Raw genomic sequence first — 20,491 nt, 5'->3', positions numbered from 1 at the left:
GAAGATTTTCAAGCATACTTCAAACTTTGCCTGATTCCAGACAGATCTTGACTCAGGAAGGTGTGTTGGCTCAGTGGCTCCTTGGGCTCCTGGAAGGGGCCAGGCACCCCGGCGCCACCAACATGCTGCCGCGCTTTGTCGCTTAATCAGCAGCGCTCGTGGGCCAGACAGACCCTGGCTCAGGCCTGCACTCGGGCAGGTCGTTACTCAACAGTCACCTGCGATCACCTGCCCAGGGAGGTAACTGCGCCCATCCCCACCGCCCACTGTCCCAGCCGCTCCTCTTGTTATTTTCCCCGAAGCAGGGATCCATCTAGCATCCCGTCTACACTGGTTTATTTAGCGTGTTTCCTGCCTGTCTCCTACTCCCTGACCGCACCCGTCCATCCCCGAGGGTGGGGTACAGCCTGGAGCAGTGCCTGGCATGGAGAACCCACTCCACAAAGATTTGCTGAGTAAATGCCTAAAGAGTGAACAAGATAAACCCAGGTCACACCTGCTTCTTCCCGACAGCTTCAAATTGTGCACTTCTGGAGGTATTTTTCGTTTGGAAGATGCATGTTATTTTTTAAAACTTCACAGAAAAGAGTCAAGCGTTCTTAATATTTTAAGTTGTATTTGAAATAATAATTAAATTATTACAATGTAAGGCTAAAGTTCTCTTTACAAATACATCTATGGGATATGGTTTTAAAAAGAGACCATTTGCAGTGTGGAAGTAGGTCATCTCCGAGCAGTGCAACAAAATACAGAGTAGGACTCCTCCAAGCCAAGTCAGTAGGTTGGTTTTATCTTTCATTCAAAGAGAATGAGCAACGTTCTACATCTTTTTCTCTGTCTTTTTTTTTTTTAACATCTTTATTGGAGTATAATTGCTTTACAATGGTGTGTTAGCTTCTGCTTTATAACAAAGTGAATCAGCTATACATATATCTCTGTCCTCTTAAAAGTGATGCTCATCAAGGCGATTGTGTTGGTTCAAGTTCATGTGAAACACACGTGCTGTTGAACATCAATGCTGCAGACCTTTCCAGCTCTACTGCACTCAGAGCCCTTGGGCGGCACTGTTTAACTTGCCAACAAAATAGTGAAGGGCATCGCTCTTATGTGGAAAGTACAGTATGAAAGCAAAACCGAACCTGACTGTAATCCAAAGTCATCACCACTCTTTGTTCGGATGCCTGGTGGCTATAAAAGTACATGCAGGTGGTGCCCCCTGGCGTTTGCGAGCGGAACTGCAGGACGCAGAGCCCACCGGCCCAGGGCTCCGGAGCCCCAGCGCCACACGTGGGAGGAACAGTCACCTGGCAGCTCACTTCGGTCACACGTAATAAACTCTCAACCCCAACTTTTAAATTATTAGTGAAATTTCAAATGAGTACCATATGCAGTAAAGTGCACTGTGATGTTTTTCTTTAAAAACATTTGGAAATCTATAATTGGTCCATGCACCTTAGCGGGGGTAATGTGTGAGTTGTTATTAAACTACAGTTGACCCTTGAACAACGCTGGTTTGAACTGTGTGGGGGTCCGCTTATATGCGGGTTTTTTAGTAAGTATATTGGAAAATTTGGGGGGATTTTCAACAATTTGAAAAACTCACAGATGAACCACAAAGCTGAGAAATATCGAAAAAAATTAAAATGTATGTCATGAATGCATAAGATATATGTAGATACTGGTCTCTCCTTACATAGGCATAAGGTGAGTGATATGTAACATAAAATTAATAATGTTAGTTTTCTAACTGTTTCATAACTTTACTTTCAAAGAATTACATTACTGTACAGTAGACCTCTCTCTCTTGTAATTAGAGAAATAGGCTGCCTATCAGCCTATCATCAACAGATAAGTGTTTTTTAAAAAGTGTAACAATGAGTCCAATACTGTATTATGAATATGACACAATACTGTGCGCCATAAAATTTTTATATATCGATTCACTCATGAGTATACAGGCTGGGCTACCAAGAAGCAACCGTATGGATGACACTAGGTGACCATAAAGCAATCATATTGCTGCTTCTTTGTTATCAATGCCTGAATCATTACACCTGTAAATAAATATGAATTTACATTTCACATTATCTTTTAATCTTTGACGTCTAGTGTTAGTAATACATATAACATCTACAGTGTTTTGTATCACATGAGACAATTTTGATGTAGGTACTGATGATTCATCTTGTGAACAGACCATGAAAAGTTATGATATCAATAAATACAGCACAGTACTGTAAGTGTATTTTCTCTTCCTTATGATTTTCTTAATAATATTTTCTTTTCTCTAGCTCACTTTATTGTAAGAATAGAATATATAGTACATACAACATACAAAATATGTGTTAATCCACAGTTTACGTTACTGGTAACGCCTCCAGTCAACAGTGAGTTATTAGTGGTTGAGTTTTGGGGGAGTCAAATGTTTCATGTGGATTTTTGAGTGCCTGTGGGGGCTGGGGCCCCTAACCACCACGTTGTTCGAGGGTCAACTTTACTACAAAACAGAGAAGATTTTTCAGTCCGTTATAGTGGCTCAAGTATAGATTTTGGAGTCAGATGGCTCTGGGTTCCCACTGATTGGCTGTGAGACCTCAGGCAAGTTTCTTAGCTTCTCTGAGCCCCTCAGTCCCCTCGTACGTGTTTGGGCAACAAGCAGGATGAGTTGCTATCAACCAGCGTGGGTGAGGAGGACCAGGTTTGGGGAACACAAGGAGTTCAGATTCCGATAGGTTATGTGTGACTCTTCAGACTTCTGAGCACACACTGGACCTACTAACTGGAGAAGTAATTCTCTATATCAATCTCACAGAGACTTAGAGATGATTTTTTTTATCACTAAGACTTTACCAAAAAAAAAAAAAAAAAATATATATATATATATATAGATCATAATGGCATCTATCATCTTCTCCCCAAAAAAAGCCAAGGATAATTTTCTAAAATCCTATTACAAGGAGACGGACCCATCAAATTATAACAGGATTTGTTCTAAAAGTTTACTCGCAAGGTTGGGTTTTTTTTGCAGCTCAGAATATATTTTCCTAGAGAAATGATTTTATGACTCATGGTTAAACTCTTGGGCCAATCTCAGAAGTGTATCTCATCTATAAGGTAGCAGTATACTTGGAAAAAAACAAAACAGTAGACGATAACACTGCCAAGGTACTGGGAATTAAACAAAACACACAAATTGATATAGGAGCTTCTGTATTTCCCCAGTTATGATCTGTGGGCTGAAATAGCCAGAGTTCATCAACCAGACTCTTTCCCCAAGTGACGACAAAGACCCTTCATTTCACTGAACATCAGCGGAGGGAGGTGGGTCCAGGAATCTTGCTTCCAGGCATCAGACCAGACTGGGGTGGGGCAAGTTTGTGGCTGCAAGGAGTCTGGGGACCCTGAGAACTCTCCCAGACGGCAGCCCACCCCTGGAGAGCCATTTGGGGTAGCGGTAGCAAGCTCTATTTTAAGCCTCGTTCAGACTCTGATGGGAATCCCTTTACACAGTCCCAAAACAATGGAGCACGTGGGGATGTAAATTTTCACTGAGGCAGGACAAAGAAGGAATCTTTAGAATGAGAAGGAAAGATGGGCTGAATGGGGTCACTTGGGCAGCAGCCAGCCTGAGGAGGGGACAGTAAGTGTCTGGAGGGGCTGGCTTAGGTTCTGGTAGCAGCTGCTGTGATGTCAGCAGCAGTGCTTGAGTTACGCCATCAGGTCTGGTTTGAAGAACTACACTTTTCGGTCTTTCCTCCCCAGTGTAAATTCCCCCCACTGCATCTTACTGCAGGAAGGGAAGGGAAAGAAGGAAGTGGGGTATTGTGTCACCCTTTACTGTCCCCATCTCCCTCCTCTTGCCCCCTTTCCTGTGACTGTGTGTTATAGGGCTCACGCAGTCCCTGGTCGAGGGTCTCTGAGAACCCAGAACCCTCAAACATCAGGGGGCTAGCATGGCTTTTATTTCTTTTTCATTCTGTGTTGATGCTCAAATAAAACTAGGTTTAATATTTGTGTCCGCTCATAGATCACACATTCCACGAGGGCAGGCATTATGTCCTGATGGGGTTCAGAACACGCAACCCCAAAATATGGCAACTTGGCATACTGAAGATATTAAGCTGAAGGAGTTTGAGAAACAGCCAGTGCAGGAAGGTCACTCTGATTTCTCCCTTCTCCCCCAAAGCAGCTCATGAGACCCTGTAGGGCTGGAGAACGTTCTCCTCGACCCTCGACCCTCTTAGCATCCCTGGCTGGGTCTGAACATGAAACAGACAACGACAGATCAACAGGAGAAAAGCATACAGATTCATTGAATAGACGTTTCAGGTGACATGGGAGTCCCATAAGGAGATGGGGACCAGACGGCACATCTGGTTCCATGCTCACCACTGTGTCCTGCGTGTGTAGCAACAGAGCCCGTTCAGAGTAGTTACAGGAAATACTCAATAAAGGAATGTGTGAACAAGGGCCAACGAGGAGGAGGCTACAGACTCTGAGTGTAAATCCCTTAGAAGAACTCTGCACCCTTTCACTTGGTTTTACAGGTTGACCACACTGGGTGGTTAGTTAAAGCGTGATTTCACTTAAAGATGTAAGGTTTTCTGTTTCTGGACAAAGATATCCGAGACGGTCCTCCTGTACTTCCCCAGTCACCACAGAGCGGCAGTGGACAGGCAGTCACGGCCACCACATTTCACAGCTCCTGTGTCCCCACCTCTTGAATCTGGACTTGCCTTGCGACTTGCTTTGACCAATAAAATGGTTAGAAGTGGAGTGGACTTGGTCCCGGGAGCCGAGGCCCAGCTTCCACTGGCCCCCCTAGGATTGCTGTGGCCAGAGGACAGGACGAAGGGAGGCCTCCTGCCAGGGTTTGACTCTACCCAAGAGCCTAAAGGACGTGAGGATGGACGGGGAAGGGCCGAGGCCACTTCACCCAGACACCAAAGGAACCGCAGCACATCTGCAAAAGATGCAGGTAGATTGGGAGACAGGGTGGTGGGCCCGAAAGGAAGATCGCTTCTAATTGCTATTTATTATTAAACAGGAAGAGTCGGCAGTCAGGCGGGGAGGCAGGGAGATTGTGTTGGAGTTCTGAAGGGAAGTGGGTGTGGACAGCCATCCCAGCGAGCGGGCGCGTTATCTGACCGGGAAAATGTACAGTCGCTCAGCAGCACAGAGGCCTCCTGGATGTTTGTGAGCATTAATTCGAGTAACGAGTCACGTCAGCAGCTGCTTTGTTTTCCTCCAGCCCCCTTCACCTGCTCTGAGCAGTTCCGGAGTCGGTGGAGAGCTGGGGTTTCCCTAAACAAGGGGAAAAGAGGCACGGAGAACCCGGGGGGTTTCGGGGACACGCATTTGAGAAGCTAAAGTGATGGAGCATGGAACCCACGCTGGGTGAAGAGGGACGGGAAAAGGCGGGAGTTCTGTTGAAGGTGAACAGTTATCGAATTATCGGAGCTAGGGTTCGGTCTGTCGCACTCCCTGCCGACCTGCCGGTGGTTAATACAACGCCTGACACATAGCACGTGCTCAACAAAACTGCGATGCACTGGCGAACGGAATCGCGAACCCCTTTCACTACCCACCGCACCTGCGCACTAAGTCATGCGTGCGGCCAGCCCGGGCGCTCTGCGCCTGCGCAATGTCTGCGCGGCGCCTGCGCGGCTCCTGGGCCGCTTTGCTGCACTAGGTTTGAGCCCTGCGGGCCCCGGTGGCGCGGCTGCAGCGCAGTCACGGCCTCCTCCTCGGCGTTCCCACGCCCATTCGGCGGGCTCTCAGCCTCCACGTCAGGGCCGCGCCGCGGAGATGGCGGCTCAGAAGATAAACGAGGGACTGGAGCACCTGGCCAAAGCAGAGAAATAGTGAGTGAGAGGCCCAGCGCGGCCCTGGGTAGGCGCCTGGACCGGGCCCCTCCGAGGCCGGTCTGAGTCAGCACCGGGTGGGGGGTGCTGGGGCGGGGCAGGGCCGGGCCGGGCGGGCGTGTTGGGGCCGCCGCGCCCCGGAAGCGCTGCCGTCGGACGCCGGAAGTCGTCTCGCCTCGGGCCGTGGGGGCGCCGCCGTTGTCCCGGGCAGGGCTCTCCGCGTCGGCAGTCGGGATGCTGGTGCTTCCCGGAGCGTTGGGCGGCTTCCCGGCCCAACTATATTTTAAAATTTCTAGCTTTTCCCATGTGTATGTAGCACATAAGACAATTGAGAGATTGTATCTTGTTTTTGGTGGTATTTTTAAAAATTATGTTTTGAGAGATTGTATCTTGTTTTTGGTGGTATTTTTAAAAATTATGTTAAGATACAGAATATAATGAGGGCTTTGGGGTAGAGGTGGTGGATTAGAATTTTGCTTTATTGCAGTACTTCCTCAGTTGGTGGATTCGAGTAGACAGGTTGCAATTTAAGGATTTTATTTTTCCGAACAATAATGTTTTTGGTAAGCTTGAGAATTGTTTACAAATTTGAACCTTACAACAGTATTACACAAACACAAATGTTAAATAAATTTAATTGGCAAAAAATTAAAGGGAACAAAATGAAGGGTGTACTTCTGCAGGCTCTGGGGCTTCCCTGTCTCTCAGTTAAGGTGCTCCCCTGATTCCTTGGAAGGTAACACTGTTATATGTAAGCAGGCTTTCACTAACTGAATTTAAATTTAGAATTTAAGATGGTGTTTATTTAGCAGTTCTTATGCGCACCCAAGTTTGACAATGTGAAATTGTCATAAAATTTTAAAAAGAGGTGTTTCAGAAAGGGCAAATTAGATAAGGACTCAGTTGATTGTCCTTTCGTGCGGCGTCTAAGATGCCGTGTGATCCTGGGGTCCTGGAAAGCAGTTTGTCGTGCTTTCCAGCCATCCTGTCTCTCTGGTTGTCCTTCCTGTTCACTGGTGGCTGACTGCAGCCTTTTTTGCTGATTCCCTGTGTCCCTCTGAGTGTTTGGTTCTGTAGTCTTTCTGGCCTCTCTCTCCAGTCTCCCTGCAGGTCTTCTCCCTGCGGGTGTGACACGTGCTGATGACTCTGGTAATCTCCGGCCTCTCCTGAGCTTCAGTCTCGCGGGTCCACCTGCTTATTGCTGTGCTTCAGCCCACCTCAAGCTTTAGTGCGTCTCAGGGCTTGTTACACCCTGGATTGCTGCTGCTGGCCCTCCCGGGGTTCTGGTTCAGCAGGGCTGGGATGGGGCTCAGCACTTCATACATTTCTAGCACACTTCTGTGTGATGCTGCTCATCTGCGGATCAGGCCTAGAGAACCTCCACTCCCCTTGGATGCTATACAGACATTTCAAAAGGGGGAAACCATGTCTGTGACAGTGGGAGGGAAAGTGCTGAGGTTGTTTGTAATTGTCAGTAAGTTTGGATGGAGGTGGGCGAGATGGGAACTGTGTACCTGATGGTCCCCCCCCCCTCCTCTTTTTAATGACCTACAAGAGCCTTATAAGCAGGGTTCTGACTTAGGAATGTGGTTGGTAACTGCTGTTAAATGTGTCTCTCATTTTAGCCTGAAAACGGGTTTTTTAAAATGGAAGCCAGATTATGACAGTGCCGCTTCTGAGTATGGAAAAGCAGGTACGTGTGACTGGAGCCCTGTCCCTGCAGTGTAATCTTGAAGCAGGCTGGTAACTTCATCTCGGCGTAATTCTCATTCTTAATGCTTCCTATATAGTATTTTCATTGTTAAACCCTGTGCTTTGCCGCTTACTATTTTCAGATGTCTTGAGTTCCGAGCTGTAGAGCCAGCCGCCTCTCCCTCTCCCACGAGTGCAGATGGCACGGCGGGTGCCCCTGCAGGCTTTTAGCATCGTTTATATGTTCTTGAACTCCACTCAGTTCATGCTACTTCTGGGAGTTTGGTCATAGTTTTTGCTACCTATTACTGAATAAAGATTTTTCTTGTTGGCTTTTTAAAACCTTAGGCTTGTCTTCCGCAGTTCTGTGCACCGAGCGCGTTTGGCTCTTGCCCTTGATGACCCTCCCGTGGAGATGCACTCATATGTGTTCCTGAGGAGTTAAGCTCATATGCATGTTTTATTGCCTTTATCTGCATATGAGATAAAAACAGCCTGAAATCTGCAACAGAAAGGGAATTTATTAAAAATTTAGCATTTTAAGTTATGGAATGATAGTTTTCAGCATATCCGTGATTATTTTGGATATAAAGCATAATACGATTTTGAAATCCCCTGGACACATTTTACTGTGTGTTTCAGCAGTAGCCCCGATCACATTTGTTAGCCTTGCATAGAAATCACCTAGGAAATGTGCTTTTGGCAAACTTTAGTTTTAGTATGTCACCAGGAAGAAAGAAGTCAGATAAATTGAAACTAATAGAGAGAAGTCAGATAAATTGAAACTAATCAGCATAATGTAGGATGTATTTTCTAGATAATAGAAGAAATGACAACAAATTAATCTTTAGCACTTTTATTTAAGTCCTGAGTAAATTCTGTTGCATTATGCAAATTACTATACCTCATATTTAGAAGGAAAATTATTAGAAGTTTAAATTTTACATGGATTTTATGGACACCTTGTACAAGAACACTTTTGTGACTGGAGGGCACAACATTTTGCAGGTATCCTCCATGAGGGAAATTTAACACAGAATTGTTACGTATGTATCTGTGACCATGAGCTGCTTTCAGAAATGAATATTTCAAGTCAGATTTTCCCATTAAAACATCTTTTGTTTATTTTCTTTAAGGGGTTATGCAAGATACATTTCATCAGTAAATTTTTCAAAGAGTAAAATGTAGAAATGCAGGGATGAAAATAGTTTGTCATTTGTTTCTTTTCTACATTTTATTAAATGTAATTTTAAGAGTGTGTTTTTAACAATGTTTTCTTAAAGCAGTATCCTTTTCATTTATTTGTAAGCAACACTTTGTAAGTTTTCCAAAGTCTGTAAGATCATATTTAAAGATTGTGCCAAAAAGGAAGATTTATTATAAAAATATTGAGTGTGTTTATTGGACTTCAGTTTCAGAATAATTTAAAAGATAGAATAAGCCATAACTAAAGCACTGTTTCTATTATTAAATGTGAAACGGGTGAGGTAAGGTGCTGTTTTAGTGACAGTGCCTGTAGTTTGGGTTTGTTCGTTTGACTGATGCTGTCTTAGTTTCCCAAAGCTTAAATGGTGGTGTTAGAACGACTTGGGCTTGAATGGAAGGAGCACTGATCTATTGCCAATAGTGTACAATTAAGAAAAAAAAAAACCTTTTGAAAATACTTGTAAGTTATTGATAATCAAAAAAGTTGTAAGAAAGTGGCTTAGAAAAATAGTAGTTATAGTTTTATGAAGTTTCTGAACTATTTGATTAAAATAAGTGTTAAGTTTATTTTCTGATACTTCACGTCATGCACATTTTGGTAAGGATTCATTTGAGGTTTCTTTAAATGATGGAAATAGACAGTCTATATTTTTTTTCTCTCTTTCAGCTGTTGCTTTTAAAAATGCCAAACAGTTTGAACAAGCAAAAGACGCCTGCCTGAGAGAAGCTGTCGCCCACGAGAATAACAGGGCGTATCTTTTCAGCCTTTAGAGATTGTTATAAATTTGCTGCATGTCGAGTACAGTGCTATTAAGTTAGAAGCCACTTAGAAAAATGCTGCATCTCTAAACTCTGAAAGTGCATTTATAGAGACTTGATCATAAGGTCCACACTGTTCTGCAGAGCTGCGTTTGAGAGTTTATTTCTATTGTTTCTGGATTTGCTTGATGATGGTTTTACTTGGGATGAAGTGAGGGAGATATAGAGACAGGTGCTGAAAAATGGAACAAGTGGCAGGGGTATTAGAGACATGGTTACTGCTCTATAAATATTTTAAAAATGTAGTCTTCCTCCGGTATTTGAAATAAAATTTTTAAGTAGTTTTAAACAAATTTTCCTGAGGTATTTTATAATCTTATCAACTAAAAAATGTTTATTTTATCTCACTTGCAGATTATGGGTATAATAACCTTGCATTTTAGTAAAACTTCAAGTTAATGCATAATGGACGTAGCTTAAAAATCAATATGGTGTTTTGTCAGTGTTTTTGTGAATTACGTAGTTTGTAGGAGACAGCCACAGGCGATAAAGTTTTCTTCTTTTCCTGATTTGTAGGGTTCGTCTTTTCGAACAAACTGGGGCAGTGATTTAGTTAACCTTGTTTTTTAAATAGTATATCTTTAGAAACTATTGATTTGCTTTTTTTTTTTTCTCCTTAATTTTGACTTTGTTACATCTATTCAGTCTTTTTCATGCTGCCAAGTAAGTAAATATTCTCCGTATGTTCATGTATTTGTAGATTATTATGTTTTAAACGTTGCTTTCTCTTAGGTCAGTACATTTTTCCTAAGTTATAAATTCAGAAATAGTGAATTAATTTATATTGATTTAAATAAAATAGTCATTTCCATTTGTTTCAGTCTTCACCTAAACCTTAAAAATGAAGTCACTCCTAAGATAATTCAGTGTTTAAGTTAAATCACCATCATATTTTTAGGACCGTTTTGTTCAATAACCTATGAAAAAACAAGTTAGAATCTCTTTTTTTCCCTCTTTCTTAGTAGTTAATGGTGCCTGTGGAGAGAAGCAGGAAGCTTTCTTTTGCTTCTGTGGAGAAAAACACTTACTTGTTTCAAAACTTGGATTTAGGTTTGTCAAGTACAATAGAAAGTCATTTGACCTCTCTGACCTTTACTTAACTTTGCATCTGCAAAGTGAAATCCCTTTACCTCAGATGTCTGTTGTTTCCAAGGCATTATTGCCCACGTAAATAAAAGGAAGAAAAATTATGTTGTGTCGTAATGAGAGCCTAAAGTAAGTATGTATTGTCTGAGCCAGTTTTAATTGATGGAGCTTCTCGTGTCTGTGGTAGAAAGTTTCTCTTCCCCCATCTCATCAAGATCTCATCCGAGAACTTATATTCTCTCTGCAGAGCTTACGAACAAGCCGGCATGATGCTGAAGGTCAGTACCGTTGTATCACAGCTGCTCCGTAGGTAAAATGAGTTACAGTTTGAAGTCCCCATAAGAACAAGACCAGCAAGTTTTGTATCCTAAAGAATTTGTCAACTTAGGGAGGGACAGATTTGAAAACAACCTATGTGAGGTCAGCACGGAGAATACAGTATGTCAACCCTAAATAGATAATACCTAATCTTTACATCTAGCTATTACATGATTTTTCTTCAGTTTTTAAAAAAAAGTTTTGAATTGGAGATATTAGACATAAGGAGCACATGATGCTGAGACTTGGAGTTTACTAATAAGATACGTAGGGTTACTCTGTTGATGGCGCTCAGAGTAAGAGGGCTGCAAGCGCAGGTGAACGCAGGGCTTGCTGAGATGGTGGAGGCCGGCCTGGGCGTGCAGGGAGTAGGGAGAAACACCCCAGGAGGAGGCTGGCTCCTGCACAGCCCCGCTCTCCAGTGCCGTGTGGGTGCAAGCCTGCGGATGCCGTAGCCTATGACATGTTTAAAATACGAAGCCGCAGAACAGACCTCCTGTGAAAGTATCTGATTTTAAGATACGGATGGTTGAAGCAAGCCATCCTCGGAAATGACACACAGCCCTTGGGCTGCCAGTTTGCAGCCTTTGGCACAGGCCTTGTGTATAGTAGGAACTCATAAGTATTCCAGGAATTGGAAATGCGTGAAAACTGTGAAGAGCAAGTGTTTTGGTTTCTACTATGTGTGTAGTTTACCTGAAACTCTGTGAAGGGATGAACTCTGCAGAAATCAACTGATGCGTTTTTGGTTTAGCTAAATGAAGCTTGACAGAGAGTGACCATGTGAACGCATTTCATTTTCAATATGTTTACTATTGTATGTTTTGGGTCCTTTGCTTTCTTGAATTTCAGATTGTTGACTCTGTATTTAAGTTGATGCACTTACTGGTCCATGCCGTATCGTTTGCCTAAAGGAGATGCAAAAACTCCCGGAGGCTGTTCAGCTGATTGAGAAAGCCAGCATGATGTACCTGGAGAACGGCACCCCAGACACAGCGGCCATGGCCTTGGAGCGGGCCGGAAAGTGAGTGTGTGGACACAGGTCTCTGCGTGGAAGTCTTTTTGTTTTAATAAAGTCCTTCGAAAAACAAGTTTTCTATTTCTCATGTAAGTCAGATTTTCTTGTCTAATTTAGGCTTATAGAAAACGTGGATCCAGAAAAGGCTGTGCAGTTATATCAGCAGACAGCTAATGTGTTTGAAGTAAGTTTGTATTTTTTTTTTTCTTTGAGTATATTTAGAATTTTATGTTCATGATATATAGGAAAACAGAATTGCAGTGGCTACTTTGAAAACGTTTCTGTGCTCACAGCTGAACTCTTGTTTTCTTCTGTTAGTAGTGAGATGGATTAGCAGCTTCCCACCCCCTCCCCCGCCGATCCAGTGCTGTTACCTTTTTTTTTTTTGAAGATTTATTTATTATTTATTTTATTTATTTTTGGCCGCATCAGGTCTTAGTTGCGGTGTGCGGGATCTTTCGTTGCGGCGCGGGCTCTTCATTGTGGCACATGGGCTTTCTCTCTCTCTCGTTGTGGCGTGCAGTCTCCAGGGCGTGTGGGCTCTGTAGTTATGGTGTGTGGGCTTAGTTGCCCCACGGCTTGTGGGATCTTAGTTCCCTGACCAGGGTTCAAACCCACGTCCCCTGCGTTGTAAGGCGGATTCTTTACCACTGGACCACCAAGGAAGTCCCCAGTGCCATTACTTTTTTATCAGAAATTGTTAGGGGAAGAAAAAGATTCCTACATTAAAGCAGCCAACACTCTCTTCTCTTGGATTCCTGCAGAATGAAGAACGCTTACGACAGGCAGTTGAATTACTAGGAAAGGCCTCCAGGCTGCTGGTGCGAGGGCGCAGGTACGTGTCATAGAGCTGTGCTCCTGTGTCCCTGTGACCTTCTGGCCACAGGGACAGGCTTGTTAATATTTTTGGTGTAACCATGGGCACACCAGGCTGCAAGACAGCGGCACGTTTGATTAAATATTGAAAGATATGCCGCTTCTCTAAAGCGTCATCCCAAAATGTATCGTGCATTGTGCTCTTGTTGGCTAAGACCTGACTCAGCATCTTGGGAGGGAGCAGTTGCCTTGTTCTGTTGTCTGGGTGGGTGGTGATGCCTCTCAAGGACAAGTATCCGTTTGAGCTAAGTGACAAGATGCCCTGAGTACTCACCCAGGAAAACTGACAGGTTCTTGACAGCCAAATAGCGTCATTAGGGTACTAATTTTTTCTCCTTCACATTTAGGACCTATGGCACAAATAGCCGGACCCCAGAAACCTAGAATCCTATGGATTTTCCTTTTGTGTTTTACTTCAATTTAAGCTTAGTAAACAATCTCCCTTATTAATAAAATTCTGCAAAGGAAAATACGTGAGAGTAGGCGGAAGAAGACTGCTGAGGGTCAAAGTGGCGAGAAGGACTTTTTCTCGCCTCTCCCTGTCTGCTCTCCCCTGCTGCGCGTTCTGGGCCCAGGAGCTGTTGGGACTCACGAAGACCGCGGTGGGCGTGTGAGGGCCCGGTGGGGGTCCTGGTTCCGGGGAGCCGGTGCTCTTGGGGCGTCTGCCCGGCCTTTCAGTGAGGGAAAGGGATCCGCGGTGACTGAGTCAGGGCTGGGCTCCGGCACTTCTCACAGACGCTCACAAAGCAGTTTGTTGGACTTGATGGGTGCTCATTAATGGATGGTCCTTACCAGACCTAAAACTCCGCATATGAAGTGGCCTGTCCTTGAGTTCTTTCGCTCTGTCTGCTTGGTGTCTAGAAGGCCGAGTCTGACATTTAGAAGGCAAGCCGGGTGAGCAGAGCTTACGGAAACACGGGTTATGGAGCAGTTGTTACAGTGCCTGATGTGGTCTTTATTTCTCTAAAACCTGTAACATCAAGTACATTATAGGACCTCTGCTGTGGATCGCTTAGACCCGTCTTGTTCTGCATTTCTTGTTTTGTCTTTAGGTTTGATGAGGCGGCACTCTCTATTCAGAAAGAAAAAAATATTTATAAGGAAATTGAGAATTATCCAACTTGTTATAAGGTATGCTTTGAAAGTGCTTATATTTGGCTTTTCCTTAGATCATTTTTCATATTGGTGTAACTGTGTACCTAAGACCGAGTTCCCTGAATGTTTGTTTATTTTTAAAATAATACCTTATGGGCCTCTGTTTTTGGCCAACGTGGAGTAAGACCACTATCACCTCTCTCCTGCTGATCACAACTAACACTGCTGGGCAAAACACAGAAGGCTGTGCCCCTCGGACCCTGAAAAGTGAGCAGCCAAGAGGGCTGGAGGGCAGGGAGCACGGGGCGGCTTTCCTCCCCGAGGGGCCCCCTCCCCATCTTTCTCACCAGAGGGGCTGGGAGAAGAGGCCCCACGTTTCCTGCTCCTTCTCCCTCGGCTCCTCCGAGGCTGAGCCCCAGTTGTGGAGTTGCAGCTGGGGCGGTGGTGCAGGCGGATGAAACACCGTCTGCACCAGCCGGAGGAGCTGGGAGGATGGGCTCAGAGAGCAAGGAGAAGGGCCCCGAGAGGAGGGCTGGAAGTGGGGTTCCCCCCCTCCCCCGAGTGTGTGTGTGTGTGTGTGGCTGTGAGTGTGTGTGTGTGGGGGGGGACTCCAGCTGCGTGTGCAGGGCACACCCAGAGCAGTGGAGCAGGTGGCTGAACTAAGACTAGAGCCACTGCCCAGAAAGCAGACAGAACGTGCAGCCTGAGCCCGAGATCATGGGAGGGTCCTGCAGTGTCCAGGGGACAGTCCCAAGCGACTCAACATAGAACGAGTCAAGAAAGTGTGACCGTTGTCAGGAGAAAGGACCACAGAGGTGACCCGGATGTTGGAGTCACCAGGTCAGGACCAGGAAGCAGCCATCACAGCTGCTCCGTGTGGCAGAGGTGAACATGGGTGAACTAATGGACAAAAGGACTGATTTTTATTTTTTTAATAGAAACTATAAATGAACTAAATGAGAATTTTAGAACTGAAAAAGCAGTGTCTGAAATAAAATACCGGATGGGCTTAATCTGAAAACGGAGATGACAAAAGATCAATAAAAGTCATCTGAAAAAATAGATATAAAAAGATTGACAAATACCTGGTGAAGAGCTGTTTTGCCGATAAGATCTTATCAGTTGTGTCTGTGGCCTCAGTCCTTTTGTTGGCTTATAAGTAGTGTCTATTTCCGTTACATGAAGTTTCCATTCATTTGTCTTTTCCTCGTATCTCTTGAAGAATTCCAAAGTAGAATTGCAGAGTTACGCGCCCCGCTTCTTGTTCCCTTTTCAAGATGAAACCTGTATAGGCATTTTGAAGACATTTTCTGTAAATTGTGCAGTGGCTGTGTCTGGGGCTTTGTTTCTCCAAGTGTGGTCCTCAGACTGGCGGGACCACGAGCCCCTGGGAGCCAGTGAGGAGCGGTGGGCTCTCAGGCTTCCCCGCCACCAGCTCCGCCGTCTCCAGCAAGACCCCCGGGTGGGGTGTGCGCATTGGAGTTTGAGGTGTGCTGTTCTGGGGTGTTCTCCCCCCAGTGTCCTGTGGAGGTGGCTGCAGAACTCACGAATCTCTCCAGGTGTAAACCGCGTCAAATTCCAGGTGTCAGGAAATTGACTTCTGCAGGGATATGATCTTGGCTTAATCACCTCTTTTGTTTTAGAAAACAATTGCCCAAGTCTTAGTGCATCTGCACAGAAACGACTACGTGGCCGCAGAGCGCTGCGTCCGGGAGAGCTACAGGTAAGACCCGCCAGTGCACGGCTGCTTCTCCGCCCCAGCTCACTGCCGAGATGGGCAGTCCTGGCTGTGGAACGGGGTTTTTGGTTTTGGTTTTTAATAAAGTTCAGAGCAGTATGAGTGCGTGGCTAGCATTTCAGCTTTTGCAGCAGGATTTTTATGAGTTGTGTTCTTCCCTGTGTTTTTCTCCTGGGGGCTTCCGTGGAAGTGAGTGACTTGAGTGATTCTGTGATATTTGCCATCTAAGAAAAAAATAACAAGAGAAAGAAAAGCCTTCAGGTTGTATGTTACAGGAAGGTCAGGCTATAAGGGGCTTTCTCCTTGGCGATGTTTAAACCGAGCAGCCTGAGGCCGGGCACCCTGGCTCCGGGGCCCGGGGTTCTCCGCCGTCGCCGTCCGGTGCGGTGGGTGCGCTGAGGGCCGGGCGCAGACGTGCCGTGTGCTCCCCGCAGCATCCCTGGCTTCAACGGCAGTGAGGACTGCACCGCCCTAGAGCAGCTGCTCGAGGGCTACGACCAGCAGGACCAGGACCAGGTGGCCGAGGTCTGCAACTCGCCCCTGTTCAAGTACATGGACAACGACGTGAGTGCCTCCGCTCGGCCCTCCTTCCCTCTCCCGCGGGCTCGTAAGGGTTCTCCCTCTGCTCTTCGCCTGGAGCTGCTGCTCAGGGAGGAGGCTCACGGCGGTGCATGTTGCCTGACTGGCCGGCTGCCAAGTGGCTTTGCCATGGGCGACGCCCGCTCCTCCTCCTCCTCCTCCTCCTCCTCCTCCTCCTCCTCCTCCGTCGGCTGGCCTCCCTCCAGGGTGCTGGGTTGAGTGAGTTTCTCTCAGGCTCACGGTCTCAGGGCCCATGGTGCGGTGGCCTTTGTGGGTCATCAGGCCTGTTGGCATCCCACTTCTGAGAGCACGCGCTGTGCGGTGCAGGGTGGCGGCTGACGGTCTGAAGCTCGGTTAACTCCTCTGTAAACGTGGGGCAGCTGGTCCTCGTCGTGCTGCCTGTGGTGACAAGTGGATGAGTCGGGTGAGGGGCCCATCCCCCCACGGGGAGACGCCAGCTGTGACCCAGGCTTCTCTTCTTCCCAGTTTCCCTGTTCAGTAGGTTCATGAGCGCCTGCTCATTGCATTTGGTCTGGCGGGTTTAGTCTTGTGATGCTGTCAGATCAGTGTAAGACCTTGGGTTTTTTTGTTTGTTTGTTTTTTTAATAAAATGATGTACTTAGAGGAACCAGTGTTTTTCTAGGTAAATTCTGGCATCAGCTTTTGTAAGTTTGTGTTTTCAACACTGACTCAGCAGATGGTTATTTCGTAAGGACCAGAAGTGTCCCTCAGCTCGTGTGTCCGGTTATCTGATTCCTAAGCGTGCCGTAGAATTGAGGTTTTCCTCTTCGTGCCCCTGCCCCACCCTGGTCACAAGCCCCGATGGTTGAGCAGCGTTGGGCTTTGCGGTGGTCTTTCCGTCTGAGTGGTATCCGGGGTTTTAGGGGGCGGAGAGCAGGCTCGTCTCACAGGTGACTCCGGGGAGGCGTCGCGGGTCAGGCCTGAGTGTCCAGTCTGAGCTGTGCTTTGTCCTTGACAGTACGCGAAGCTGGGCCTGAGCCTGCTGGTCCCAGGAGGGGGAGTCAAGAAGAAGGCGGCGGCCCCCCCACAGGCCGCGCCCGAAGGCCACGCCGCCCCCGCCACTGAGGACGAGGAGGACGAGTATGCAGGGGGGCTGTGCTAGGCGCTCGTCCCCTCACAGACCCCGCATGGCCTGGACGTCGCCGCACGGCCCGGGGGGCGGCCAGACCTCACGCCATCCTGGCTCTGATGCTGGTAAAGACAAAGTCTTAGCTCCCGTTTCCTGGACCACCCGTCCTGCCCACTGCCTGTGAAGCATTTTTTTCTTTCCATGATAAGAGCTCTTCTCAGACACCAGCAGGCATTAACAGAGAAATGTACTGTCACATTTTAGGACAGTCGACTTTAAAATTGGCAAACCAAATTCTAGACAGATCTGTTCTAAACAAAGATAATAGGCATAGATAGTCTTAGATAGCCTTTTCTCTTGGGCTCTTGTAATTTATCGTTAGAGAAGCTTTTTTTGCATTTTATTTAATAATTGCTGTTAAAAGTGATGTTTACTGGTTAAACAAAATAGTATTTTAAACATTTGTTCTGCCTTCAGAAGGAAATTTATCCCCCATGATAATCAGAGACATTGAAATTGTTCAGTCTTCAGAGGCGAGATTGGGACGGGAAGCTGTTTTGAGCCTTACGATGTTACTTATCTCAATACGAGATGCATCTGAAGTCTCATGTGTAAGTTTGAACATTTTGAAGGTGGCACATTACAGTGATTCTGTAAATGTCTTCAGTTGTCTCTGGAATATGGGTATTTTTTTCCACCTGAAACACACAGTGACAGTCTCTAAGCCCACCAGGTTGTTGACCGACCGGGACTAATGAGGACCTTTGTCCTGAGTTCGCACAGTGTGGTGGTTTCCATCAGGCTGGGGTGCATACGTGGCTTCCCTCTGCGTCGTCCAGGGCTGTGACAGGACAGCAGCTTGACTCGGGAGGTGCTGTCTGTAAACCTCTTGCATGTGGCTGAAAGGCGGGGGCTGAGTTTCAAGGGCTGGGCTGCCGCTGTCTAGTGCTTCCTGGGTCTTTCCTGACGGGTCATTTTCAAGGCGTTCCTCTCCCTGTGCTCGGAGCCGTCTCCCTGTGCTCGGAGCCGTCTCCCTGTCCCCTGATGGGAAAGAGGCCCAGCCACTGCAGTGCACCCTGCAGGAGACGCTGCCCGCCTGGCTTCCCGGGCTCGGATCTGCTGGCCTCCCTGGGACCCTGAGGCGGGTCATCGTGAGTGGTCGCAGTCACGCTGGGCTCTGGAGGGTTCGGGGAACGTCCCGCGGGGCCCGTGTGCCGGGGCGGGTGGGCAGTGGGCTGGACTCCGTCGGGGGTTCTGGTGTGGAACTCTAATCCCCGCGCTCTTTCCAGCCCCTCTGTTGCCCGCGTGGCTCTGCGGGCTGCAGCGCGCTTCCAGTCACTGCTTGCAGACACTGAGTGGTGGTCTCAGTAAAGCCATGTTCAGGCGTTTGTGGTTAATGACGTGTTAATAGTTCCGAGGCCCCGTCCTCCTGCTGTGCCCTCCAGATCCAGTCACGCTTCAGGAGTCTTATGCTGATGTGCATTTGAGCTACTTAACAATCCCTATCAACAGATTTGGCAACACTTAAAAGGCATTTTAGACCATTTCCTATAGACCATATTATCCATCACAGCTTTGGAAAAAAGCTTTTATTTCTCTTTTCTTACATATTAAACAGAAATGAGGACTGAGTGGAAGGGCCTGTAGCAGCCATGGGGCTGGGCCTCACAGCACAGGAGGCTTGAGCCCCGGGGCGCCCTCCACACCAGCCCTTTCCCGGCCTTCCCGTCAGAACTCGTGTGCGGGGCGTGTGGGTGTCCTCTGACGTCACGGCTCTTCTGCCTGGTGTCTAGTGAGGAGCATCTCGTTTTCCCCTCACAGAAGCCTTTATCCTGAGGGGACACTCAGAAGTGGGGAACTGGTGTTCACAGCAGGAAGAGGTGTCTCCAGAGCTCGTGTCGTCACTTTACCAACGTGGGCGTCTGTCTGCATGAGCGTGCTCAGGATCCAGCAGTCAGTGTTCTGGTGTGTTGTAAGTGAATCAGTCCACAGAGTCTAGTTAATATATCGAATTTGTTTGTACATATGCAGAGTATGGTATTTGTGTATGGAAACTGTGCTTTATTCCTCTTTTTTCCAGCTCTGATGAATAATATTAAATGTGATATGGAAATGCAGGTTATTGCTTCTATAGGAATATAATTATGAAAATAAAATCTGAAACTCTATAAGTATGATCATTCTTTTTATTATTATTCATTTTGCTTGGCTTATTTCCCCTTTTTTCCAAAGACACATCCTCAGCTATTTACATGATCCCAGCTGTGCTGGACAAGAACAGTATTTTGTCTGTTCTTGTAAGTTGTGCCTTATGCTGGGAGTCAGTTAAGTCCCTCTGGGCGTTACTTCAAACGCTTGGAGGTTTTTAAGGTGCCAGTCATCCAGCTACTGTCACACTGTGCTCTCTGGCCTTGGTGAGGTGGGAGACTTCAGTACACCTTCTGAGAGAATAATTCTTTCATTGAGTTAAGTGAGATAAAAATACCCAGGAGGTAAGAAAGCTGAAATGGCATTGTTTGCATTTATACATAGTTGGCACCTTAGTTGCCAGCAGATTTACTAAAATTAATCACACGTTTATTGAGTGAGTGCTGTGTAATGCTGGCCTGTCCTCTGGGGAATGGGGATCGGTAGTAGGATTTGACACCAGGATTTGGTGGAAGTTGGAGTAAGAGGTGGAGAGAATGCAGGGCACGGAGGGGCTTGGGTGCAACGCAATTTTGGTTTCCCTCAGGACACCTTGGCGTGTTCTGAGTGGCCTTGTGGTCCCTCTAGCATTTGTGAAGATGGGTCAGCTGGGAAAGGCAACAGAAGTCGTCTCCCTGTGTCTCCCTCTGTCCCCCCCACCATGTTTTCATTAGGTTGGTATCAAGAAAAGGCTCAGCACCGACTTTAATTTGATACTAAATTTAAGGACATAAAAAATGCCTTGAAGGAAAAAAGGACTGAGGCAAACATCCCTTTCAAAAAAGGAGAGCACACCTTTTCCATTTGAGTGTTTTTTTAAATGGTCAAGGGGCCTTTGCCCATGGAAGGAACTTACATGGCTTTTAATAACAGTCAGTGGTACTGATTAAAATTCCCCTGGATAATTAGCCCCACTTACAAAC

The 20,491-nt window shown here is 46.4% G+C and overlaps 1 protein-coding gene across 2 annotated transcripts; it reads left to right on the top strand.

Annotated features, from left to right (window-relative positions):
* Nucleotides 1-5,701: 5,701 nt before the first annotated feature.
* On the top strand, nt 5,702-19,552 carry NAPG (NSF attachment protein gamma). Of its 2 annotated transcripts, none has more exons than XM_068562483.1 (12): nt 5,702-5,864; nt 7,490-7,557; nt 9,430-9,514; nt 10,227-10,244; nt 10,915-10,945; nt 11,900-12,009; nt 12,121-12,187; nt 12,768-12,838; nt 13,932-14,010; nt 15,618-15,697; nt 16,147-16,276; nt 17,271-19,552. In XM_068562483.1, exons 1-12 carry the CDS (start codon nt 5,809-5,811, stop codon nt 17,412-17,414), a joined length of 939 nt encoding a protein of 312 aa, XP_068418584.1. In that variant the 5' UTR covers nt 5,702-5,808; the 3' UTR covers nt 17,415-19,552. The 2 variants fall into 2 exon arrangements, with proteins under 2 accessions (XP_068418584.1, XP_068418583.1); XM_068562482.1 differs by lacking the exon at nt 5,702-5,864 and adding an exon at nt 6,018-6,172.
* Nucleotides 19,553-20,491: the final 939 nt, after the last annotated feature.

The sequence above is a fragment of the Eschrichtius robustus genome, chromosome 14 (genome assembly GCF_028021215.1).
Source record: "Eschrichtius robustus isolate mEscRob2 chromosome 14, mEscRob2.pri, whole genome shotgun sequence".
NCBI classification, from domain to species: Eukaryota; Metazoa; Chordata; class Mammalia; order Artiodactyla; family Eschrichtiidae; genus Eschrichtius; species Eschrichtius robustus.
This window is presented reverse-complemented; position numbering and strand designations above follow the sequence as displayed.

Excerpts from the sequence above, each read along its gene's own strand:
- NAPG (XM_068562482.1), top strand. The coding sequence starts at position 6,099 with ATGCTGGTGCTTCCCGGAGCGTTGGGCGGCTTCCCGGCCCAACTATAT. Across the intron at positions 10,946-11,899 it reads AAGCCGGCATGATGCTGAAG|GAGATGCAAAAACTCCCGGA; the intron begins GTCAGTACCGTT and ends GTTTGCCTAAAG. Across the intron at positions 15,698-16,146 it reads TGCGTCCGGGAGAGCTACAG|CATCCCTGGCTTCAACGGCA; the intron begins GTAAGACCCGCC and ends TGCTCCCCGCAG.